Here is a 26,574-nt window from a genome sequence, read left to right as displayed (position 1 = left end):
GTCTAGCTTATTGCAGGTAAACCAATCTGAATACAATACTAATGATTATAGGGCTATCTCCTGTCCTTTCAAACTGTTATCTCCTGTCCTTTCAAAGTAGCAGGAGTGAATGAGGAAGGGGGATGGAATTAAGTGTCTCACACACTCACGAAGGGGGAAGGTCATTTTTGCATGTTTTGTGGGGGGATGGGGCACAAACAGGGGCCTCATGGCCCCTCTGTGGCTCTCTGTGGAATGTAATTGACTCTCTCTCTCTCCTCTCCTCCAATATCACAGCAGCAACAAAGTATACAAACCAACAAAGTTTCATTATTTTTAATTATTAACCAATGGATATCATGACTTAATATTTATTTAAAGACAAAACCGGTTAACAGAGAGAACTTTTGCATTGTGCAGTCAATATAAACTCATGTAAGGTTAAATTGCTTTGGTAAGACATTGTGATAAACTCTCCATATGGTTACTGCTTGCAAAGCGTGTCGTAAATCATGTAGCAGAACAGCCGATAAACCAGTTCTGACTATGTTTTGCATTAACTGTTGCAATGCGACCATGGCATTGAACTTCGCTCATTTAGAGAGAAAAAAAATCCAACTCATTGTGCACAAAAATGTGCAGTACTACAACTGTCATTTATGTATGATGAATCACAAGTATTGGGCTTATTCACATGTCCATTTTTTTCCAGTGTTCACAAGGTACAGGTGTGGCACAATAGGAATTTAAAAAAAAATACTAATACCAATTTACAAATTTGATTTTGTATGAAAATATGTCAGCAAAATAACAAGTTGTACTGTAGCAGAAGGTCCCGTCTACTGCTCCAAGTACAAACGGGCTGATAACATTGTTTTATGACCCATTTGAACTTGAAGTTATTGTGGAAATGACAGGAGAAAAATGTATTCCAGGAACCGTTGCCAAGGTTGCCATAATTTCGTGTGAATAGATCTTCCCTCAAACTACGCTTTAAATTCCACTTTTTAATCCCTATTAATATAGTATCTATATCTGCTAGTGCAAATCCTATTCATTGTTTGGTGTTCAATTGCTGCAGCTAGCAAGAGCTACAGACTACAATACCCAGAATGCATCGGGCTCAGCCCACAAGCTGGCTCTCCGTCTGGGAGTGTTTCCCATTTAAACAAACACGGTCCTTCCGAAGATGGCGGAGAGTTTGTAGAGATGTAAAAGAAACTGTTTTGCTCCATGAAAACGTCGATCTCGGTAAGTTTATGACAGAGATCCCCTTCGCCGTCAATGACCGACTTTCTCACCCTGTTGCTATCGTGTGTTTGACTGCGTAAATTGCTCACATAGGCTGTCGGTGTAGCCCCCGTTTCTGAAGCAGACTATGGTCCCTAAGCTGTCGCGATACAACCAGCCAGTCACCTTTCCCTTCTCGGTCATTTCGTTCAATTTTTGAAAGGAAATCTGCGTTCAATGTCAAGATTTATCGCGCCCGCGTTGATGGCAATGTTCCGCTGACGTTTTTGCCTTTACGCTCGTGCTTTCATTGTACAAACTTTAGCGTATATAGGATGTCTCGTACGCCGGTTGCAATACGATACCTGATACTCATCGTTGGTACATGCGTGGAACGTACTTGTGTTGGGTTATTGTTTATCTGTGCCACCGCTTGACATTTTACACAACACAACGAACGGGATGGCTCCCTAGGCAGTATTTTTAGCCGACCAGGCTTGCCTTTAACTCGAAGTAGAGAAATGATCTTGTCACACAGCTTCTTATAACGCATCACTTGTGTTGTTACATCATAAATCCACTTGCAGGGTTTATTGTCAGCTGTCAGTACATCATAATTGCCATGAATATGCATCCCCGGATGACAGCCAACTAGGTATGTATTTTTTTAATGACTCTATATAATCAAAGTCCCTCATGTAGTCAGTTGTTCTTTGTAACAAATCAAAGGTTGAAACGACCTACCAGTGGATTGCTTGTCCTCAAAGCTGACAAGCAAACTTGAACTGGCTCGGCCACTTCAGCTGGATTCCACAGCATCTGTTTTTTTTTATTTTTTTTTTTATTGCATGCAGACTTTTACAGCTATGGGTTTGTTCTGTGTTTGTGTAGAAATGATTGGAGTACTTGGTATAGTGGCCCATCAAGTTAGTTTACACTGCTGCTGAATTCCATTTTGTACATGCTAGAGTGAGATTGGCAGAGGCAGCCATTCAGTACGCGTCACCGTGAAGGAGAGGCTAAACACTCAAGTTCAGGTAGAAAGTGCAAGCTTTACCTCCAATTTGGTTATTTGATACCGATATACATTATTGGCTTTTCTACCATATGCAGTGTGAATCACCTCCTTCCACTTTAATTGCATGTTTAACTAACTAATACACTTAAAGAAGCAGCTTCATCTCTGCCACATTGACACAACAATTTGTATTTGTTTGATTTGCTTGCTTTATAGGGCAAAGGTGTATTTTTGGTCATGTGGAAAACAAAATAACCTAACCCCCTAAAGACCTGGCGTCACATTCTGACTCACATAGGCCACAATATTAACATGACTAAAAAATGTGATGCTCATAATGTGGATTCCAGGTCTCAATTGTGTTATTTTATTCATCATGACTTTAATATACAGTAACGCAATTCTTTTTATAATGTTCAGTTTTATAGTGTTAATGATTGCCCTATTAAGGGTTAATGCTGCTTTTAGAAAGTGATGAAAGGCCACATAATTTTTTTATTTTTATAAATGACTGATGATAAAAGAACAACATTTGCATGCTACAAAATGTCTTGCTTTTCTAAGAGGTCTATGCATAAAGTCTGTCTATAACTTGTCAATAATGCAGGCTTGTGTCTAGCTGGCAATGAGGAACAGCGTTCCTAAGCTTCAGTTCATTTGCTGTTCATCTTGAAGCTGACGGAATGCCATTACTCATGCCCACATATGTGGTATTTTTGAAAGTGGCAAAATGATCACTGTGGGAATCTCCTATAGACTGCTTCTGCTCATATTCTTGGTAAACGGAGCCCCCTGTCCCCCATTCTCTGTCCTTTTATCTAGCACTTTCTTTCTCCCTCACACAGGGTGTCAGGCTGTGTTAACAATGAATCAATCTTTGGGGGCATTCTTTGACTGCAGATGGGGTGAAGAAGTGACTGGGATGCATGTCTTTGCCTCTTTGTCTGTCAGCCCCTGAGCTCTCAATAATTCATTAACTTATCACTTTTTCTCAGGAGACCGACAAAAGTCTGCTCTACAGTGGCAACTTATTTCATTGCAGACGGCTATTAGATCTACTATATCTTAAAATACTCAGATCCTTGTGCTGTTGATTTGAACAATTTCTTATTTCAGGGTTTCCTGTTCAATACATTAAAAATACATTTATTCTTAAGCATTGACAGATTTGGGATTGAGTCATTTGTTATTTTCCACATGGTTGTACATATTGATCGCTGTTCTTTCACAAAGTACATTCTGCACAATGCTGTAAAAAATGCAGTATACTCAATATACATCAATTATATGGCGCAGAAATATTTTGTCATTTGCACGCTAGGCTTTGAAATTTTCTTTACAAAGATTGTGAAAATATATAATGTTTTATTTATTTACTTTTAGTTAATGACTGGAGTTCTTGTTCAACATAAATTTGTCCAAGCTCTTCTTTCTCAGATTTTTGTACGTAGTCTAACTAGTGATTTAATCACTAATAATTGATGTATTACTTAGTTTTTCTTTCCGGTAGGTTTTAAATAATGGAATTATTTTTTTTTCTAAATTGAGGGGCTTGACAATGAATTGTCATCTGTTATTTGGAAAATCTAATCGACAGGTTAGGTGATTATATATTTAAAAGAAAAAAATCTTAATTGCAGCCCAAATGTTTTCATGAGTTTGACTGGTATCGACAGGAGTAATTCAAACAAGGGCACAGCTTGCCTGGCTAATGTGGAAGTTCTATTTTTGATTGCTCATTTCATTCTAGTTTTGTCAAACTGCATTTTCCTTTTCTGATGTTTGAATAGATAGAATTCCTTCTGCGTTAGTCTGCGTTCTTCTACAGAGACTGAAAGACTGGGACCGAGATAACGATGATAAGTTTCATTTCAAGCAACTGGCAGTCTGTCAAATGGCATCTGGTTGGTTTTAAGAGTTAAAAAAAAGACAGTTCAAAAATATTATGCAGATTTTTATCCAAATAATATATTGTTAAACTGACAGAAACATTTTAAGTAAAATATGAAAACGAAAAGGAAAATGATTGAATGAACATACATAGACATAAATTGGTCCTCTCATTATTACACTTGTAGCTAAATCCAATGCACAAATTGATTTGGTTGCTGACAAAGAACAAACACTATTTTCCCCAGGTTAAACAACACAAAAAACAAACAAATTGAAAATATAGCAACATATTGTCATTTAAAGAGGTAAGCAAGCAAGTAAGTAAACATCAAAAGTCAGAAGTGCAAAAAAAAGCATCCATGTATACAGACAAGAATTATACAGGTCACATGCTGTACTATTGTTTTTACTTGCACTCTCAATTAAACCTTTTTCTTTTCCTAGTACGTTTAAATGCCAATTGTCCCCCACTAGTGATTTGAAACAACTCAAACACTGTCTGTCTTTATTCACTACTGGTGCCTGCCCCCATTTCATTTTGCTTCTTTGTTTTCACTTCACTGACAAGTCACAGCCCCTCGGTTTTCTTCTTCTGCTGCTGCTGATTAAAACAATCGAGTCTTCTTTCTTTCCCACTTTTCTCAGCAAACTGGGCTACTGTGCTGGAAGCATTTTGATGTGACAGGAATACTGATCTCTTATTTAAATAAACGGATATAGGATAGATAAAACAGACTTTGTTGTTTAGTTTGGGTCCGTATAATGGAAATATCTTCCTTCCAGTTTAATTCAATTTGCCAGCCCCCACAATATTCAGCAGACTTGACCTTAAAGTACCACAGTGTAGATGAGCCGGAGTCACAGTAGTCGTGACAACACGGAACTGAAAGGAAAGCCTGATTGTAACCCCTAATTGTAATATGACTCCTTGCACTTTTTGTTGGGGACCAGTACTTGGGAGTTCAGAGTTGGACGAGGTGTGTATCCTCTGCCTAAAGTGTTTTCAACTGCATTGTTGTTGTGTATTAATGGAACTTTGAATTGCTTCTTGGTCGGAGTCCCCGTACTTGACCTTGGCTTCAGTTCAGGGCTCCTTGAATAGTGAAGTCGTTCTTAGTTTGTATTTTGGCAATCTTTTGATATTTTTTTAAAATCAATATTTATGTTTTCCAATGTTTGGTTTCTATTACTCTTGCTTCATCAACAGGTAGGTTTTTTTTTTTTTGCCCTCTGCTTTGGTCCTCCCCGCTAAATATAGACAACTCTGCCTAACAAGACAGGCGTGTTTCCACTGCTGAAATATTTACTGTGACTTCGCCCAAACAAGTGAGAGTATGAGAAGAGCGGCTCATACCAGATTGTTATTCACAACTCGAAGGAAGTCAGACGGCCGACTCCCGGAGTTGAGACAAGTGAAGCGGTGCAGTTTGCGCTTGAACTGTATTTGAAGTCACATCTTATTCACCCCCTCGATATCCCCTCTTCAACTGTGTGGTAATACCCAAGTGTCAGGCAAGCTGAGCCATATGTGAGCCATGCACTTTTTTTTAACGCCAAACGGGCAGCCTGAAGCAATCATTGCACCCAATTCCAGTTTATAACCAGCAAGTATTTGGAACAGTTAACTCTCTGTAGTCTTCGCTGATTGGACGAAAGCAAGAGTTTATTAGCAGAGGGGGTGCCAAGAGCTTTGTCCCCCTCCTCTCCTTGCCCTTCCTCTTTAACTTCAACTCTCTCTTTAACCCACCCACCCCCTACTAAAGAATGCTCATAAAATGAGTTCACCTGAACAAGCCAGTTGGGGGAGGTGTATCCCTAGTTCAGTTTTGTGACTATTGTTAAATCTTAGCATGACCATGTTGGTGTTTTGTTTATAAGAAATGCTTTGGGGGGGAAAGACAGAAAGGGCGACAAGTTTGGTTTGTGTCATAAATGCTACCAGATGCGCTCCTTTCTGCCTCTTTTGGCAGCTACAAGTGACGAGAAGGAGCCGAGTGAAGAACTGGAAAGAAAAAAAAAGAGACGTAGACTGTCATTTTCTAGAGCAACCTCTACGTAAACTCTCCATCTTTTCTTTTCCCAAAGTTTTCCCGTTATCTTTAGGTTCCAATTGAAGATTGCACATATTTACATCATCCAAACAGTCAGTTGGGCCATTTGTTCTGATGGGTGACAGAGTGACCCCAAAATCCTTCCGAATGAAACTGATCCAGAATACATAATGTTCTTTTATGCCCACAACAGTCCAGGCAAATTTTAGTGAACCTTTTAGTCATTATTAAGGTCACTGCCACGTGAGCAATGCTTAAATTTACATCTCTGTATTGTAGGTAGGATTTTCTAAAGTAATTGTCACTCTCTTCACCTTCATTTCTAACCTGGTTTAACAATATTGTATCATTTACATTTTATGAGATTTCTCTCTATGATTTACAACTTGTTGCACTGATTGTACTTTATTGGCACCTTCAGTTTAAAGGGGAATCTAGTATCGCACGATCTCAAACTAGAGTTAGGCCTCTAGATGTACTACAGCGTGTTGACACTGGCAAGACATTTGCCATATGATTAGCCTCTCATTCCTGTCTTTTTTTGAAAAACACTGAGTCACAAACAACTAAGTGTTTTTTCGTTTACTATTGTCATTGACAAAGGCTAGGTAAAAACAGAAGAATATTATTAATGATTGAAAAGAAGAGGTCAAAACTGCACTCTTGGTTATAGCTCTCTAGTGGACTCAAAGATTTAACTTTCTGTCCTTCTCTTAGCAATTCTGAAAGAATATAAGAGTTAAACAGAGGCGTCTCCAGCAAACAAGAAAATCTGGTTGGCCTGATTCAAACTTTGCAGATTGGCAAGATCCGGATAAGTGTGAATCAGTGCATCTTAGTATTGTGCAGCTAATCGTTTCAAAGTTAAATTACTCTCTGTTAAAACAGTTAGCTGACTGGAAATACAAGTGCAAATTATCGGGTAGTGTTACTTGGAACCTCGACAAATTTTGTTTCAAATAGGGAAATGTTTCAGTACTTTACCAGCTCAGCCGTGTTCTGACTAGCAGGAAATGCTGCAGTAATTACCTGGCTCTGCAGCTTTGACATGCAATGTACAACCTGGGCATGAAGTCACGCCTGTTTTTGTATTTTTTTTTAGATCTTGCTGAAGAATTGAAGTAAATTTTCCGCACTGATATTGCTCATTCATTTGTAAGAGACTAGATGGAACGACGACATGTTCTCAATGAAAATGTTTATTCCCATAAATAAATAAAACAAGGAATATGGGCTATGAACAACTTGCTCACTCCGTCAGCGCTGTCCCTAACTCAAGTCTAAGATCAGCAAATAGCTATCAGATGTAATATTTGTTAATAGGTTATTTACTCCTTGTCAAATTTTATTTTTTCTTAGGTGAAGAAATATTACCCTGTTTTATCAGCTCGGGCATTAAAGTTCTGGCTAATGTCTGTGTCAGTTGAGCCGGAAAATTGCATTTACACACCCGTGGCAGGTGAATACCAGTCGGTATATTACTGGACTTTAGTGCATGTCTGAAAAGGGCTCAGGTGACATCTACTGTAATTTCTTAGTGACAAAGCATTTAAGGCATTTTCCCATTTTGACCATATGGATGACCATTTTCCCGGTATCGCTCACTGCCAGCTACGGTTCAGATAAGATTTTCACCACTGTTCCTCCGCTGTCCACCTTGTCTATTTTTTTCCTCTCGTGCCTTTGATTTCTGTCAACACATGAAACCGGTGTATTGAAAGAAAGGGAAGAAAGCAATGAGAAGAACGTCGGAAGATGGAGCTGGGGTGCTGTAGTGAAACTGGCATGAGACCATCTTTTGAGCAAAATTCTTTGTATGGGTCAGAGTTCACCCACTACCGCGTAGCACTGTGATTGGCTGAGGAAAGGTGAAATGAAAACCACAGTAAACTTTTGACCCCGGCGCAGGAGCGCTGCAGGAACGCCCAGCCTCAGCTTTGGCATGGTGGAACAGAGCCCGCTCTCTTCCTGTGTTTACTCCACCAATCCAACAGGAACGTTGGGGGAGGGGTAGAGAGCGCAGTGTGGGTGGAGAGAAAATTCACTGGGAGAGATTCAGTGTTGCGCTGCAGTCTGAAAATGACGATGTGAGATATGTACAATGACAATTCTTAATCCAAACAACTCCTTTTGCTCAATATCTCCTCTCCCTGCCACTACTCTTTAAAAACTACATCCAATACCATCATGATGGCTGACATATTTTCAGTCTAAATTATATCGGGCATCATGGGATTTTGTTTTAATCACAGACGGAGAAGCTGTTTGTGTTATTAGAGCGGGTGGCATGAAGGCCGAGCAGACCCTAGTGCTTTGGCTTTGCTGATAAAAGGCGAATCGGCCAATAATTAATGAATGAATTTCCATGATATTAATTAGCCTTTTGCGATCACTACTTCTACCAGAATCACCGATTCACTGTCTGTAGGTTCCCTTTCCAGTTACAGACTTCTTTCATGTTCTTATTTGTTATCTATTAGCCATTAAACCAGTGGCAAGTGCTATTTACAATAACATACTTTATTACAGTTCAATCTCAGTTCATCTGTGTCCCTTCGTTCTCCTTTCATTTCTTTGTCTGCATAAATGATGGATCGTTGTATGCGAAACATTTGTTGGATGCACACGCGCACACACAGTCGGTCTCATTTATTCAGTTATTCCAGTTTTTTTTTACATTGCATTTTGTGTGACAAATTTGGATGATGGTCACACCGACTGTGTGAGTTGTTTGTGTGCTGGCTGTGGGTTGCTTTTTTTTCTAGAGAAAAACAAGCCTATAAAAGCAGTTTTCCTCTGCTTTGAAATATTCCCTCTCCCTTACAGCTGTCATCGTTGGACTTCATACGTGCTCACACAGTTGAGCTATAAACACAACTAGGACAAATACGCGTTCTTTCAATAGCTTTTCCTATGTGCCAGTGAATGTCTAATCTATCTGCTTGATCTATTACGCCATAGATTAAGCTGTGTCCTATTGAACGTTCGCTGCACTTCACATTTCTTTGCACCTTATGACAGAAGACACAGCTGAACACCACTGAATATTTCAGTTGTCTCAATTAGTGGGCCTCTTTTTGCAACTAATTTAAGTATACGAGCGTCTGCAAATAGTTTGGCCCCCAAATGTGAATATTGGATTGATGACATCTAAACAGAAAGACCTATCGGTCTTCACATGATCTATCTTAACAAAAATTAAGTTTGCTGTTACCTAGCAAAAAAACTGCCAGATGCTGACCAATCAGGATGCACTCAAAGCAATGATTCCTCCCTCCATGGTCAGCGAGGTCACACATTTTTGTGAAATTCTATGTTTTTGTATTATGCAAATCATATATACCTCAGTATGTTGCAGCCCCAGCCAAAATACAAATAAAATGTTCCTCATAGTCTAAAAAATATGGAACTATTGATGTTGGCTGCATGCTTGGCAGGAAGTAGTCAAGTTTTTCCAAAGAAAAACAGGAAGTTATTTCGGATTTCCTTTTCTTTACGTGATGTTCTGAGCACATTGGAAATATTTTATGTGACTGCATCTATGTGTTTGTTTTCGTAAATAATGGCTTTGGCCCAAAATGGACATGCAGGGGTTTAAAAAAAATGTCTTGGCGTTTTAAATAAATGATCAAATGTAAATGGTCGCGGGAGGCTTGACAACATGAACTCTGAAATAATAGTTTACATATGCAACTAGTCATATCGTAACCCATACACCTGCAGAATTTAAAGTATTAAATTAGCCCAACATTTATGTATTTTTTACTCTTAGAAAACTCGTAAACTTGTTATATGTACGGCCTCTACATAACTAGCTTCCTGAGAAATTACAATTTATTCTAGTCCGGCAAAAAGTATGTCACAATCTCCCAGGTATCGCTTCGCACCCCCCCCCCCCCCCCATTGGGGGCCACCCCCATTATTTGAGAAGCACTGGTCTAACAAAAAAAAGGGGTTTGTGATTTTGTATTGGTGTGTTCATGTGCGTGCCCCCGTCCTGTTTGTTTTGGGTGTGTCCGTGTTTATTGTTGGCCCACAAGTCATTGTCCCTGAGAGCTCAAGTTTCAGGCTTTTATTTATGCTAAGCAAGAATGTTCTCTTCACTATTCTGGTTCTGATGGCGTGACACTGCTGCTGTTCAGAGTGAAACGGCAGCACAACGAATCCAGCCACAAAGAAAGGGCGGGGGTCAATATGAGCAAATTTGTTTCAATTTTTTTTTCTGATGTGACAACATCCATCCTACAAGCCATTGTGTGAATCTCTATAAATTTTGATAACTAGATAGATTTAAAGCTCCTTCATGCGCCGTCTGCAAAAAAATATCATATTAATTAATTACTCTTTATACTGAAACCAGGTGCCCCCAAAACCATTCCACACTGGGCTGCAATCGTTGCAGGGTTCAAACAAGATGACACCTTTTCTTCAATCCTGTTTTGGCAGAATCCCGATTGGTTAAACTCTCTGTATTGGATCGGTTGGAATAAAATCCTCAATAGTCGTCTCCCCATCATATGATTCAGGTTTAAAAGAATTTATTAGGCTATGTTCCCATTTGCTGAGCTATTATACAACGATGAAATAAAAGAGAGAAGTAGTTAATGACCAACGCCTTCAAAGCCACAGCATAGACAGCCCATACTGGGGATACAAGTCAGCATGTTTTGTTATCTGGCATGGGTTTTGGCTTACAACGTGGTTGACAGACATAAATATATCAGTTGTGTGAAAGGGAGGAGCTAGCTGAAAGTCATTGTGTGCAACTTTTAAAACTCATTATCGGAAACTTATGTAACAATGCTGTTCATCAGGTATTCATCCACAAATATGACGCAGTCAGATAAGAACAGGGTTTCGGTTTTATTTGAAGTTTCCTGTTGTTGACTCTTTTCCGTCCATTGCAAAAAATATGAAAAAAAGTTTTACAAGTTGTACTTGATTCGTGTTTTTTCTACCCTGTGACCATTTTAACAGAAATGTGGTGTGCAAAATGTGATAATGATAGCCAAAGTCAGGGTGTAGGCTATGTCATGAGGAAGTATAGCATTATTTTTTATAAAGGAATAAATAGCTTTTGATTTATTGATTTTTCCAAATCTGAGTTTTTGGCGATTTTCGCAAAAATCCCAGTTATCCATTAACATAATGGCTCTAATGTTTGTCAGTGCTAGCCCTTAGGATAGCAGCGTTGTTATTGCACATTATGGTTCTTTGTGCTCTTTACATATATCTGTCTGACCAACCAGGGCTTGTACCTAACTGTTCTTCTGTTATTGGATAAAACATCGGACAAGGCTTTTTTCAACAATAGAGTGTGCTGATTGACGTGCATATCCTTTTTTTTGCGGAATAAATTTTCCCCCATAAAAATTGGTTAGGAGTTAAAATTCTTTCATTGCAATATAAATGGACCACTCACTGGTAAGGAACACTGCAACTACTAATTCATTACTAATTAAGACAGGAACATTTTAATGGTAATGAAATTACATTTTAATTATTGATGCTTAATAAACTTCTTCAGGTTTATCATAATTAAAAAACAAAATGAAAAAAAAACAACCAGCCTGATAGAAACAGTATGTAAGGAGGGTGGATGAAATGGCAGTGGGCACACTTCCAGGAAAGGGAAGTGATGACGCAGTGGAACAAACTGAGTAACCAAGCAAACAGGATGCAACTTACTGTGGCTTTCTTGCAAAATGTTCAAAATCATATATTCCTAAGAATTTGTGTACACCTAAACATAGAGTTGATAACAGGCATTTTTTCATTTGGGATTCTTTATCTTCTCAGGTGATGGCAGCACATTGAAGTTTACCAGGGAATCTGGATGGCGCCTTACTTGGGATTTTTCACACCAAGGTGAGCATATGTGTGGTAAAACAAAAATAGAAAGTCCTCCTCACACATGACAAATGAACAATCACTGATAGACCTGACATAACTTGCCACTTAGCACATTCCAAGTAAATAGATAGACTGGCGCTTTTCCTCTTGAGTGCAAAGTTGTTTTGCTTACAAAACTGGGGATTAAAAGATTATTTCCACGTTAATGTAGGCTCGAGAAATGGTTTCCCTGTAAACATAATCATAACAATAATTTTCATGGAGTGCATTCCCTATTCTCAGAAAGGCTTCTTGTGCACTCCAGTCTCAGGATGTGATGCATTCTGGTTGCTGATGTCATCTTGTGCCACTGCTGTAGAGGTGAGCCCCAGGACGGAAACCAGGAAGGAAGAAAGAAGTTCAGCCCCAGGCAGGGAGTTATACTTGGACCAAGACGAGAGAATCTAGTTTTGGCTGACAAAAGATAGAGGGACAAGTTGATTTATAGTGAGGGAGTATGACCCTGAGACAGTACACACTGGTAGCAGTAACATTATTTGTGAGTATTAGGGGGCTGTAGAGGTGGTAGTAGTAGTAGTGTAGTCGTAGTGGTGGTGGTGGACCTAGAAGCATGTTCTAGCCTGCAACTGTGGAGTTCGAGTTGCATAATTGCTCTCATCCGTTCTACACTTTTCAACTCTGGAATGAGCTCACTCCTTTGTGCTAAAAGACCGCTTGTTCCTGTACATTTTACAACCCTGCAGACTTTCTGTCTCGGATAGTCTGGCTGCACAGGCCAGCAGAGCACAGCAACTTTGTTTTTGTCGGTGGGAATAGGAAGGAGTGACCTTACAGGCCGACCTTACACGGTTTCCTCCAATGTTAACAGAGAGGAGGTCATGCTTCGGGCAGTGCTATACAAAATGTTGAAATGCAGAGGCACCAGCTCATTAGTTGCAACTCATCTAGGCCGAGCTAACTCTGGTGTGGGGCAAATTAACCATGTTACTGATCGTAAGTAGTTGTGCGATATAATGATGTGCACCATTTTAAAAATGCCCGTAGCACAAGAAAATTTGTTATTGTGTGTAACCCTTACTGTTTCCTTTCAACAATAAGTTAGAATTTAACAGAAGTGGGGGGGAAAATGTTAAGAAATAATTTATTGGGGAACAAAGACAGTTATAAGCATTTGAATAGCGCGTGTGTGGACAAGAGAGGGGGGGGTCGGGGGCACGTGTTTTTCTGCGCGTCCGTGTGAGCTGTGTAACGAGTGAGATTTACGTGTATCAGACATAAACGTGACAAAACATTCATCAGAATCAAGGGCGCCAAAACAGAGCAGAGAAACTAGGCGCCACTGAATGTCACCCCGCTACCTCACACTCACACACACACACACACACACACCCCTACAGTCATTATAACTATTTTGTTTTAACATCCAGTTTTAATCATGGCTCATAAAAAAATACAATCAAATTCAACAAAAGTCTTTGAGGAGCAGTCACCACAAACAGGGGTTTCCCCAGAAAACTTGCAAAAAAGAACATTGATATTGAAAACCCCCGTCCAATCCATTTTGAGAGGGAGGGTCAGGAAGAGATCATTTCAATTTTACTAGGTGTTGTGTAATGGTTTACGTAATAAACTGTGTACCATTATCGTTATGGATATAAAATTGGGTCCATATCACACAGCTCCTGTTTTAAGTACCTTATATCTTTAATCTTTGCAACTCTTTTAATTTGGGTGGGTTTGTTTGATCCTCACTTCCCCTACAGAGAAAGTGCCCAAGCATAACTGGGGTTTTGCTTTGGTGCACTGAAAATGTAACTGAAATGAACTGAATTCTGTATTCAGGCAGCACGCAGAGGGAGGGGTTGTGTGAGGATGTATGCAGAGAAAGAGCAGTTAAAATATTCTGAAGTGTAAAAAAAAAAAAAATCTGGATCCTAGTGGAGAAAGCAAAGTAAATATAATGCAAATAAAGGGATTTTCCTTTGCTGCACCCTGGAATACAGTGTGTGTTCTTGCGAATGACCAGATCGAGGCTGCACATGATTGAGAAATGTGCGCTATTGTTTTAATGTACAGCTAGACCGAGTGGCAGGCAGCCTAGCATTCATCCCTCTCACACACTGTGCTGCAGCATGCCTGAGTGTCTGCGTGTACTAGAAAAGGTTTGTATAGCAGCAGAGTTGAGTGGTAGCGTTCTAGTGGGCAAGCTGGCTGAACGTAGGATGACCCATCTCCCCCGAGGCTTCATATCACCACATCATCATCAGTCGCTCCTCACAGTGGAACAGATGAGATTTCATTCCCATCAAGTATCAAGGCTGCTTCACTAACTGGATAGTCTTCCCTCATAAATCAGAAGGAATTTGCTCTTCCCATGGAAGTCATTTCATTTGTAACCTCAGTTGTTTAGGGAGTTTGTTGTAATTTGTGTTTTTTTTAACCTCATCTTGACACCAAGCTTTTTATGGTTTGACATATTTTGCTTACATAAAAAACACTTATGCTTTGATCAGACTGTATAAGTAGACACACAAACACACTCAACCTCATTTTAGTATTTGATGTATTGAACCCAGTTTGCAGACACCAATAAGATGTTGCGGTAAATTTTCAGGTGCTGATATGCTTTAACGATGAGTGGCATTGGAGACAACTCGCTGGAGCCGCTGTGCTCGGACCGCAAACGCAAACTGTCCACCTGCGACACACCAGGCATAGGGTAAGTGAAATTGAATGGACAAAAAGGGGGGGGGGGGGACACGGCTTTGTCGACGGCTTTTTGTAAAATGTTTGTGCTGCCTTGCAACTCCAGTATGTGAACAGTTTACTGTGCATACTGACGGGGCGATGAGGTTGTCTTGGCAACATGTCTAATCCCCTCGGCGCCCTGGCAGGTGTGACAAGCGTCGACGGGAACAGGAGACCAAGTACATCGAGGAGTTGGCTGAGCTCATCTCCGCTAACCTCTCTAACATTGATAGCTTCAACGTGAAGCCTGACAAATGTGCAATCCTCAAGGAGACTGTGCGACAGATCAGACAAATCAAAGAGCAAGGTAAAGGCACACCAATGAATGATGAATACTCAGAGAGCACGATTTGAAGTTTTGATCGAATTTTTATTTGGGGATTGAAAGTGAATATGGTCTACAGGAGTGATCAAATGCACTCCTGTAGACCAGATGATGTTGGTGATGAAGTGGTGATTTTGGTTCATGGCCAGGCCTCATCTCGACAGCCACTATGGCTGTGTCATCAAGGGTAAACGAACACCAGTAATTGAGACCAATGCTTGGTACTCCTGGCTCAAGGCTGTCAGAGACACTCTTGATCTGGAAGTGCCAAATTCTGATTCCCATTTGGGAAGAAGGACTCTCTGAAACCTAAATTTGGACATTTGAGATGATTGACAATTCACATCGTACTACCTTAATTGAGAGATGATTTAAAGGTTAGGCATGGAAGATGAAACTATTTGAGGGTCCCATCTTGTTGTATTACTTCCTCCAATGATCAACTCATCAGTATGTTGTACCAAAGCCCGATAAGCAGCCTCATGATTTGATTCTGGTTTGTTTGAGGCGTTGGCTTTGCTTTAACCCCTTTCCCCTCCTTAGCACATTCATAAATTCCTCTCCTGAAAAACTGGTTAAGTGCAAAAGGAGCTTCATTCCAAGGTTACTCTCTTGTGTCTTAGCACTTAACTCCAGAGATAGTCCTACTATATTGAGTGAGGGCTGTCTAACAAAGTCTCAAACGCATGCTGAATTTAAAAATAGAAAGGCATGTCAAGCATGCATTTGCCAGTTGTGCTGCCACCTCGCGGTAGGAAAAATGATGACGTTACATTGTATTGTACTTATTCTACTCAAAACTGTCCTATGATTTTTGTGGGGCGTTAAAGAGACTCCTCCAATTGTAAATGTCAGCTTTTGTTTACAGTTGCTGTAAACTCTCTCCTCAGGTAAAAACTCTTGCAGTACTGATGATGTTCAAAAGGCGGATGTGTCCTCCACTGGTCAAGGTGTCATTGACAAAGACCACTTAGGGCCTTTGCTTCTACAGGTCAGGTTCTCACTGGAGTTAAAAATCCTATGCAATTGCATTTGACCAATATGTGCATTCTTAACGCTGTCTTTCCTTGTTTTCAGGCACTAGACGGCTTTCTTTTTGTAGTGAACCGAGATGGTAGCATTGTATTTGTATCAGACAACGTGACACAGTACCTTCAGTATAAACAGGAGGAGCTCATTAACACCAGCGTCTACAACATCATCCACGATGAGGACAGGGAAGCCTTTCACAAGAATTTACCCAAATCTGCTGGTGAGAAATGAGATCTCAGGGAAAATGTGTATGCTACAATTACAATGTATTGTCATTGTAACTCAATTTCCATTGTAATTGCTTCCTATAGTTCCAAACGGGGCATCGTGGGCGGGAGAGGCTCCCAGACAGAAGAGCCACACATTCAACTGTCGCATGTTGGTAAACTTGGTCCATGGTCAAAGTCATGTGTTGTCAGAAGACAGGCCCGGTGGACAGCGCTATGAGACCATGCAGTGTTTTGCTCTCACTCAACCCCGGGCCATGATGGAGGAAGGGGAAGGTATCCATCATAAGAGTCACTGAAATTTCTAAATAAATGAAGAAAAAAAATGGGAGTCAAATAAGGCCACAGCATTATACAATAAATTTTGTCTTCTCATTCAGATCTACAGTCTTGTATGATTTGCGTGGCCCGGCGCATCACAGCACTGGAGAGGACAGAGCGTTTTAGCACCCGCCATGAGCTGTCAGGTAAGGTCAAACTATTGATGCCACACAAATATGAAAGGAAAAATGAATTGGATCATAAGGACCTTAATATATTGCATTGTTTCACCGTGCCAAAGAAATTTTGTCCGATTTTTTTTCAAGATGAATAACCCATACTTTTATTTAACCTTTTCCCTTTGCCTCTTATTCTTTCATGTTTGGTACTCTTTCATGCATTTCAGTTGTGTCTATGCCAACCGATTATTTTTATTTTTTTTTTAACCCCACAATTCCAGGTAAACTTATTGAAATTGAACAGCATAACACACTTCACACCACAATGCGTCCTGGCTGGGAAGACATGGTTGGGCGCTGCATACAGATGTTTCTCCATCGAAGTGAGGGGCAGCCATGGTCTTATAAGCGCCACTATCAAGATGGTTTGTATTTTTATACTTACTTCAATGCACCGATTGGCCAACTGTACCTAATGTAGCCTTGTTTTCTAGCTGTCACAAACGAAGTAGTTTCAGGCATGACAATCAGTGTGGTCATATTTGCCAAAACACTTACTTAACTCTTCAACGTTCACTAATATTTTACATTACCTGCTACCTGAATAATTCATGTTGTACAAAAAAAGATTTCACGTACTTGTACGTAGGGCAAATTCAGCGTCCATTCGGCGCTGACATAGAAAATGACTCGTGGTATTAGTTCACCACTTGGCTGAATAATGAAAGAGAACATAATAGAGTTTAGTGACGGTGAAGGACGTTATGAAATTTTCCAACACATTCAACACTGGACTATGGACAATGACATTTTAAAACTATTCAAGATAGAGAATAATAATAGACCATTTGAGGATACTTTGGAATGTTTTTATTGAAACAGATAAATCCTTTTAACACAAACAAAACGGCTGACCTATAGATATGGAATTATTTACCATTAGATATGGAATTATTTACCATTGAAGGGTTAAACAAGGTCATGTTTTGGTCCTTATATGCCATAAACAGCTTCAGTTGATCATCCCAACCCATTCATTTGAGCAATTATTGTTTCTCGTATTCTGAAATATTTGTTCTGTGCTCCATTTCACAACAGCTTTCCATAATGGCCACGCAGAGACGCCACTCTACCGGTTCTCCCTCTCTAATGGCACACCTGTCACCGCCCAGACTCGCAGTGACCTTTGTAGGAATCCTGACACCAATGAGCCACACTCGTTTTTCTCCACACACTTGCTCCAGAGGTAAAAAGAAAAAGAAGACATATATATTTATACTTTACTCCTTTATATGGAAAATGACTATTTTTTGGAGATTCAACTGTTTGATTATCTCCCCATATTATTGATTTATTCTTTTAGAGAGCAGAATAGCTATTGTGGAAACCAGGTCGGAGGGATGAGGCCTCAAAGCATGGGCGTGAACAATGCCAATCAATCGATGAACGTGGCTTCTGGAGGAGGCATGAACATGGCCTACAACATGGCTGACCAGGGAAACTCCACCCAAAGAGGAGTACCTCCTTACTCCGGGGGTAACCGGATGAATCCAATGAACCCAATGCATCAAATGAACCCTATGCATCAAATGAACAACATGGGTCCAATGAATTCTATCAATTCGATGAACTCGATGAACTCGATGAACTCGATGAACTCGATGAACCAGATGGGCCACCACGGCATGCATCAGCATCCACAGATGAGTCAATATCATGGGGGTGGACCTGGAAGTGGAGGGTACAGCGGGATGGGAATGACCTCCCCACCACAGGCAAGCCCAGGGATCAATGCCCCCCCACACAATGTCATGGGTTCACCCCGAGTCAGAGGAAGCCCCAAAATGGGTGCTAGCCCCTTCTCGCCCGGAGGTAAGAACCACACTTGCTTTTTCAGTTAAAAAAAAGTGCAACTCATGTTCTTTTTTTTCCTCCGTAGGTTTGAATTCTCCCATGAGCTCCAATCACCCTGGTAACACTGGAGGCGGGACCACTTCTTTCTCCAGCAGCTCCTTGAACGCTCTCCAAGCAATTAGTGAAGGTGTCGGCAATCCGTTGCCCTCGCCTCTTACTTCTCCGACAGCGCAAAAGCCTGACAGCTCACCGAGCATCAATTCCACCAACCAGATTACAGCTGGACCCTGTAAATCCAGCCTACCGCCCCACTGTGACTCAAAGAGCCCGGGTAGCTCACTGGGGGCAACTGGGGAGCAGCATCCGCACACCCCCACAAGCGAGTGCGCCTTGGACAAACCCGATAGTCAAGGAAGCAGAGAGGCGGGACCAATGGGAGAATCTAATCGCCGGGTGCCTGACAAAAACCAAAAGAAGCTTTTGCAGCTCCTCACATCTCCGACAGATGAGCTTGCACCACCTAAACACCCCCCAAGCACTGGGCCAACTTCCACACCAGATGTCAAGGATGGAACAAGCGGCGTCACCAGCCCTTCCTCATCGACCGGAGTGTCGTCGTCCACGGGTGGCGGTCTTGGCGCAGTGTCCTCTTCTGGCAATACTGGGCATTTCACGAGCCAGTCGCTTCAAGAGAAGCACAAGATTCTCCACAAGCTCTTGAAAAACGGGAACACTCCGGATGAGGTGGCACGCATCACGGCAGAAGCCACGGGAAAGAGTAGCTTAGAGTCGGGTGCATCAGAAGCAGGAGCTGCAGCTGCTGTTGGAGGGCTTCGAGGAGCAGAATCGAAGCAAGAGCAGCACAGTCCGAAGAAGGAGAAGTCATACGTGCTCCTTCACTACCTTCTGAATAAGGACGACTCTAAAGAGGGTGTGGATATCAAGCCAAAGCTGGAGGAGCTAGAGGGCAGGGTCGCTTCTGGGTCAGGGGTCACAAGTTCCGAGACCCACTCAATGGATGGCAAGGTCAAGCTTGAGCCATCTGATGAGGTAAGAATTCTCATTCAGCGTTCATCAATGCTATGAACAAATTTGTAATCATTCCTGTCTACGTATCAATGATTGTAGGTGGAGACCCTAGAGACTATCCTTGGAACAAGAAATGTCTCTGGTTTCTTTCCTGAACCTGATTCCAGATCAGGAAAAGAACTTGGGAACAAGCAAGGAATGATGCCAGACAGTTTACTCGGTAAACCCATAACCTTTTTTTGTTCATTTCATCTTCACACTTGCTGTATATAGAAAAACCTAACCTGTGTAAAAAGAAAAAAAATCAGAACTTCATCTTTTAAATCAATCAATATCACAAAGGCATTAAACTCAAAATATGAATTTAGTGTCTGTCTGCCATTGACGACAATTACTTGATTTGCTGTCAGCCCTCTGAATAGCTGCACTTATGAAAGCATAGCTATTGAGGCTAATGCTAAGTCCACTCAACTATACATTTTAGGTTTAGTTTACTTAGAAATCCAAGTCTTGCCCTCAGACATGAAAATGCATGTTAATTCAGATCATTGTTTCAATTTAACATCGTCAACTTAATAAAACAATTCCAATAAGTTATCTACTAATAACATATAATAGGAATATTTGAATTTGACATGTGTTTCTTGCTTGTTTCAGAAGGAGATCGAGGCGCCATGGGTCCAGTGCAGCGAGGTGCCTATCCAAGATCTTTGTCTGTGGATGCCAAGTCAATGGGTGGAGAAGTGCCTGTAGGTGCGGGAATGGGTTTGGCTGGACGAAGAACTGTCCCCTGTCCCACTCTCGTCAAACAAGAGAACATGGATAGTCCGATTCGACCTGGGGGTGTTCCTAATGGCTTTCATGGAGGCATGGGAGTCTGTCCACCAAGAGGCCACCATCCAACAAGTAAAAAAATATATATATTAAAGAACTAAATTGTGATACAAATATACAGTACTTGAAAAAGATAAGATTTAAAATGTGGTATTTGATTGTTGTGTCAATCAGGAGGAATGGTCAGAGGGACAGGAATGCCTCAACGATCCCCGATGTCTGGGCCGGGAGAATGGGTCATGCAAAGATCAAATGCCAATGTCATGCCCGGACGAGGTCACCCAGGTATGAGTCGACAAGGCCCAATGGGTGGTCCCATGATCAGCCGCTCCAACAGTGTACCTGCAAATACTCGCTCAATCCTGCAGCAACAACTTATGGATTTGGGTATGTCTGGCAATACGTCCTATATTCATTGACTAACAATGCATAAATATGGAATGTAGCTACATTAAATGTTCATTATATTATGTGATTAAATACTGAAAAGCGCCCCTGCCTTTTCTCCGTGCCATAGGTACCAACGAAGGCAATATGAATATGAGCCCGTTTGCTGGTCACGGACCCTCGTCTCATTCCCCAACCTGGTCGGACTCTGGAATGGGGATGGAAAGGTCACAGGGTAACACAAACAGGTATACAGATCTCTTCAAATTCCACCAGATTTTCTCCTACAATTCCATTTGGCTCAATCTTTTCTTTTTTGAAATAGGGAACAGTTTAGCAACCCGCTAGAGGAGCTACTCGGCCCTCTGACTAGCTCCGAGGGCCAGAGTGATGAGCGGGCACTTCTGGATCAGCTGGACTCTCTGCTAAACACGGCCGACGTGATTGCACTGCAGGAAATAGATCGAGCCCTGGGTATACCCGAAATAGTCGGCCAGGTAAGGATTGTTTGTGTTTCAAAATAACATTTGGAGGCTTAATGGTCTCCTCTCCAGACCTTAATATAGTAAGACCCACACTGTTGAATGTAATATGTCAATTCTTTCTTGTCTACCACAGAATCATGGACCTGAGGTCCAGGATCAAGGACAGTCTCAATCTACCCCATCGGAGCCTTTCTCCGGACCTGACTCAACCATGGCTTTAGAGCAAAAGCCCATGTACGGCCAAGGGTACCCCGGACCACCGGGACCCCCCACGATGGGCATGCAGCCTGGGTACGGTGGCAACACCATGCCAAACCAAGCCGCTGCAGGGTTCAACCCCATGATGAATCAAATGGCCCAGGGCGGGAGCTTTCCGGGAATGGGAGGGATGTCGAGCCTGGGTAACCCTCGTGCAAACATGATGAGGCCTCGCATGACGACGGCCAACAAGCCTCTTCGACTGCATCTACAGCAAAGGCTTCAAGCCCAACAGGTGAGCAAATTTGCATCCTTTTTAAAATATATATATATATGGTTTATGGCGAACTCTTTCACTGCTAATGGCACGTGCGGTCATTTGGCAGCCAAGACGTTCTGTCGACGCAGGTATGCGCTTGTTGTATGTGTTCTTTATTGGCGCCAGGCTTGTACTTGGAATGATATCTTTCTGGTGGAAAATCATGTGCGATGATGTTAAATGGCCACCCTGATGAGAAAACGAGTTAACAAGAATCCAACAATGTAATTTTCTTGAAGTACTTGATTTAATTTATTCACTGCCATTGGCGAGGGTAGACCTTCAATCGCATTCAATTGGACTGGAGGTCTATTGGCGCCAATGGAAGGAAAGTTTAGCCCTTCTGAAAAGGGCTGACCAAAACTAAATTCAGTTTCTAGGTTAAACAAGGCCCACGTTTCCCTGCCATTGACGAATAATCGCTAGCACCCCTCCCGGTCAAAATGGATTAGCTATCTTTTGCAGTCCAAGGCAGCCAATGGGTTTAATGAGTATTTCTATAAACAAAACTATGCAAATGAGTAGTACTTCTCAGCGATACATCGACACTAACCGGAAAAAAAAATGTCTCATGACAGCTTTTGAATCAGAGCCGTCAAGGCATGAAGATGGAAGGTTCTCCTGGAGGAAATCCTGCCATGCGTCAGGCTATGCGCCCTGTCATGCAACCAAGCATGCAACCAAGCATGCAACCTAGCATGCAGCCCGGTATGCGGCCTAATATGCAGCCTGGGATGAGTGCTCAGGTATGTCATCAACTGTCCTTTATTTTGAATATGGCAACAGAGCTGTCAAATGTCAAAAATCTGATTTTCGTAGTGGTTAAAGAGAATTTTCAGGTTTTCTGACCCTTTTCCCTATTGGCATTTACCATTTACACAGTACAATAAAGCGCAATGTTATATAATTTTCTTGTATTTTTCAAATAGTTTATTTTTTCCCCAATAGTTTATTCAAGGAAATAAAAAAGAAAAACAGCAAATCAACTATTACTCATGTTTTGTTTACATAGCTGATTTTAATTTGTTTTCATGTAAATTGCTGGAAAAAAACATAGATTTTTTTGTTCATAGCTTTGATATAAAATGGGATTCTAGTAGTTGGGTAAAGACCTAGCGTGGTAAACTACGAAAGATTCTTAGTATTTGGCAGCTCCGTGTTATAGCCATTTTGCATCTTTCTAGTAAAATCCAAGCTGTCCCCAATTCTCATTTAATTTTATTTTTGGGGGCAGCCTGGTTTCCTCAATGCTCAGATGATGGCCCAGCGCAACAGGGAAGTGATGACCATGCAAATGAGGAGGCAGCGGATGATGATGCTAATGCAGCAGCAGCAACAGCAACAGCAGCAGCAGCAACAGATGCAGGCGCAGGGGCCCGCCGCAGGATTCAGCCCGCCTCCAAATGTCACCGCACCGGCAGGAATGGACGCCGCCATGAATCAGCCAGGACAGCAGGGATTCGGCTACGGGGGCAACTATGGTGAGTTCATTGAGAATGTGTCATCAATTCGATGGCTACGTTTGAAGGTTTCCAGCCTCTTGGTGGAAATCATGACTGTCGTTTCTCTGCCTGTACAGGCATGAGCCAACAGGGGGACCAGTCTTTCATGGGTCCAAGTAGCAGCCCACCGCAAAATATGATGGCGGGGAGAATGGGCGGTCCCGCTCAGAACAACATGATTTCAGGAATGCAAGGAAATCCACAGGGGGGCTCCATGTACACTTCAGGAGATATGAAGGGCTGGCCACAGGGTGGAATGCAGCGCAAAACGTATGTCATACAAATTAAAATAAAATAAAAAATACAAAAAAGTTGGACTATTTTGACAATGCCCTCTTCCAATTTGTTTCTCTTATGTGCTTGTTCAGCACGTACCCCCAGCAGCAATTTGCCCAGCAGGCCAACCAAAGCCAGTTCGGAAACATGATGATGAGCAACTCCATCGGCCGAGCCGGGACGGTGGCTTCCGCCGGGTCCGCGCAAATGGGCCAGATGCAGAACCAAATGCAGGGCCAGATGCCGGGACCAATGCCAGGCCAAATGCCAGGCCAAATGGCCATGAACCCCATGGGAATGGGCCGCATGCCGATGGGATCGGATCAGGTACGTCGAGCTTTATCCGACATTTTGCTGGTTGGCGGGCTGCATTCAACTTTTGGCCACGTAAAGTCTGAATTCAACATTTTTTGAAGTAATATTACAAGATTTAAGTAATATTTTTGGAGAAAAGTCATAAAATTATGCAATTTAAAAACATAACATTACTTATTTTTGCTTCACTGTTCAGGGTCCTCAGACACCAACTTTCGGTGACATTAGGTCAGTTGGAAAAATTTGATTTTGGAATCATTTTGGTGGTGCTTGAAGAACTTTGATGAGAATAGTTAATATAGGCGACATAGTTTTAAGTGAAAATATTTTCAGATGGTGGTGTCCCTTAAGATTTTTTTCAATGCAAAAAGTGTGCTGCAGCTCCAAAAAGGTTGGAAAAATGTTCCTATTGATTTAACACCACCCCCCTCTTTCTCTTTGCAGAAGTATTGCTGAGGATGTGAGCCCACTGCAGAACACCAGCATTATTTCCCAGTATCAAACATGACATCAACACTTCTCATGCCTGATGGTGCATTTGTGCCAGGTTTTATCTCCGACACAGCCTTGCGGGGCACGCGTCTGTTTGTTTGGGTGTGTGTGTGCGTGTGTGTGTGTGTGTGTAAGTGACTTGGAGCTGTCAGGCATTGTTGAGCAAAACTTGGAGCGACGGTACAACTGGCCCTGACTGCACTTTACCTTCAAGTTTCTGTGTGGAAAGAAAGAAAAAAAAAGACTGATGCAATATTTTCCTCATCTTTACAGCCTTACTAGAAATGTGATGCCTTCACACAGATTGGTTTCATTTTCTATTCGTCCGGATGCGCCTCATGTTTTAAGTCATCGGAAGCTATAAGCACAGTTTTAGCGACGGTATGCAGATCGGAGCAATAATGTTTTTCATCTTTGAGACTGTAACTGAGCATCTCAACCTCTGTTTTAGGCAAACAAATGGTACTGCAGTATTAGATGTCTCAAACATCATCTGTGAATATGAATTGTAAATATATGACAAAATATATCAGACGTGAATTTTAAAGGCCTATTATTGCACAAAGAATGAAATTTGCTTGTGCTTTTGTCCACTAGGTCAAAGCTGAATTGTTTTTTTGTTTTGTTTTTTAAATAACTTCCAAATATTACTGGTCTGATGGGATTTCCCTCCCCTCGTTTGCCTTTTTTTTTAAACCCATTTTAACGCTGTAATTGTTTTGGGGTTTGTTTGTCTTTTGCGAATGTGTCCCTTCTCCCCCATGTCTTAGCAAGGCACTTTTAATTGTGACAAGGATCTGACGACGTGAAGGTTTGTGCTTTCACACAAGTGTTATTGGAAAGCAGTGTGAATGCAGTCTTTTTTTTGGACTTTTTGGTCAGTCATGTCAAGCTTGGGTGGCTTGCTGAATGAGCTTCGTAGGTATGAGAACAAAAGCAAACAGTTCTCATCTGGCCATCTCTGTTTTTTTTTCTTTTGCAGTCTCTTTCCTGTTTCTGTTCTTTTTTTTTCTTCTTCATTCATTTAGTCTTTTCTTTTTCTTCTTCTTCAGACTCTGCTCAATCTACCTTTTCAACAAGCGCAATCCAAAGATATTTTTTCACATCATTGTATAGTTTTTTAGGTTTTGGGTGTACATTTTTATGATATACATTATTTTATTCAGATGGTAAATGGGTACATATCATATACATCTGTAAACGCATAAAATGTTGTTTTATGTATTTTAGTCGTCAAGGGGTTAATGTTTAAGATAAGGCTCTTTGCTGAAAGGATAATGATATTCTGTTATGTTGGTTTTTTTTAAACCCAAAGTTCACTTCAAGACATATCATTCATTCCCTCTACTACAACTTCATTCTTTTTAAGGCCTCGTTATTTTGCGGGAAAATAACTTTGTATCGATTAAATGACGTTTAAAGTGACGCAAAAAAAAAAGAAAGCTGTTTTCCTATCTTTGGGATACCAATTGAATAGCTGTCATTTTACACAATGTATATTAGAGGTTGGTTTTTTTTGGCCCCATTTGGTGTTGATATTGATGTAAATACAAATTTCTATTTAAACACTTTGATTGTGAGCTTACTGATTATCAGCAGGCACATCAGCTGGTATATTATGTTTACAAAATAAAGAAACAAAACCACTATGTGTCAAGGTAAGAGATTTTTTTTCCATTTGGAGTTTCCACGTGGAGCTAAATCTATTTAACCTTTTGGAATTTTTCAAAATGTTTAAATCATTTAGTTGAGTATGAGAGAACTTTTTTTTTATTTCAATGTCATGTTATTTTATCTCAAACCAATTTATGTGAGCGTATCGCACACTTTATCCGACAAGTGGCAGTGTTGAACCTCAATGTTATTCTCTGTGGTGCACTGCTTGGTTCTGTCGCAGGAGGGCGCTACAAACTAGAAGACATCAAGCAAGTCAACTTTTCTACTGGTATTGAACCAATACGAAATCCTGCGAAATGTTTGCCTCAGCGCAATCTGCACTTCCGTTGCCATTAATTCGCAGTTAATTGAGTTCAATTGTGCCCAGCCACAGTTGACTTTGTTTGTTGAGAGTGTGCAAAAGGTGACGT

General features: G+C 41.2%; 1 protein-coding gene across 8 annotated transcripts; it reads left to right on the top strand.

Annotated features, from left to right (window-relative positions):
* Positions 1 to 1,124: 1,124 nt before the first annotated feature.
* ncoa3 (nuclear receptor coactivator 3) lies at positions 1,125 to 26,136 on the top strand. 8 transcript variants are annotated; one of them, XM_077726427.1, is made up of 25 exons: positions 1,142 to 1,230; positions 1,797 to 1,864; positions 2,101 to 2,246; positions 11,971 to 12,039; positions 14,639 to 14,743; positions 14,919 to 15,079; positions 15,988 to 16,088; positions 16,175 to 16,349; positions 16,441 to 16,632; positions 16,737 to 16,823; positions 17,078 to 17,221; positions 17,895 to 18,042; positions 18,160 to 18,668; positions 18,736 to 19,700; positions 19,779 to 19,899; positions 20,337 to 20,585; positions 20,688 to 20,900; positions 21,031 to 21,148; positions 21,226 to 21,397; positions 21,519 to 21,878; positions 22,481 to 22,648; positions 23,137 to 23,383; positions 23,482 to 23,674; positions 23,773 to 24,007; positions 24,440 to 26,136. In XM_077726427.1, exons 5-25 carry the CDS (start codon positions 14,658 to 14,660, stop codon positions 24,449 to 24,451), a joined length of 4,656 nt encoding a protein of 1,551 aa, XP_077582553.1. In that variant the 5' UTR covers positions 1,142 to 1,230; positions 1,797 to 1,864; positions 2,101 to 2,246; positions 11,971 to 12,039; positions 14,639 to 14,657; the 3' UTR covers positions 24,452 to 26,136. The 8 variants fall into 8 exon arrangements, with proteins under 8 accessions (XP_077582555.1, XP_077582547.1, XP_077582553.1 ...); XM_077726422.1 differs by having other exon boundaries at positions 1,939 to 2,246; XM_077726425.1 differs by lacking the exon at positions 2,101 to 2,246.
* The last annotated feature ends 438 nt before the right edge of the window (positions 26,137 to 26,574 follow it).

This window comes from Stigmatopora nigra, chromosome 10 (genome assembly GCF_051989575.1).
Source record: "Stigmatopora nigra isolate UIUO_SnigA chromosome 10, RoL_Snig_1.1, whole genome shotgun sequence".
NCBI classification, from domain to species: domain Eukaryota; kingdom Metazoa; phylum Chordata; class Actinopteri; order Syngnathiformes; family Syngnathidae; genus Stigmatopora; species Stigmatopora nigra.
The sequence above is the reverse complement of the archived record's forward strand: the minus strand, read 5'-3'. Positions and strand labels throughout refer to the sequence as shown.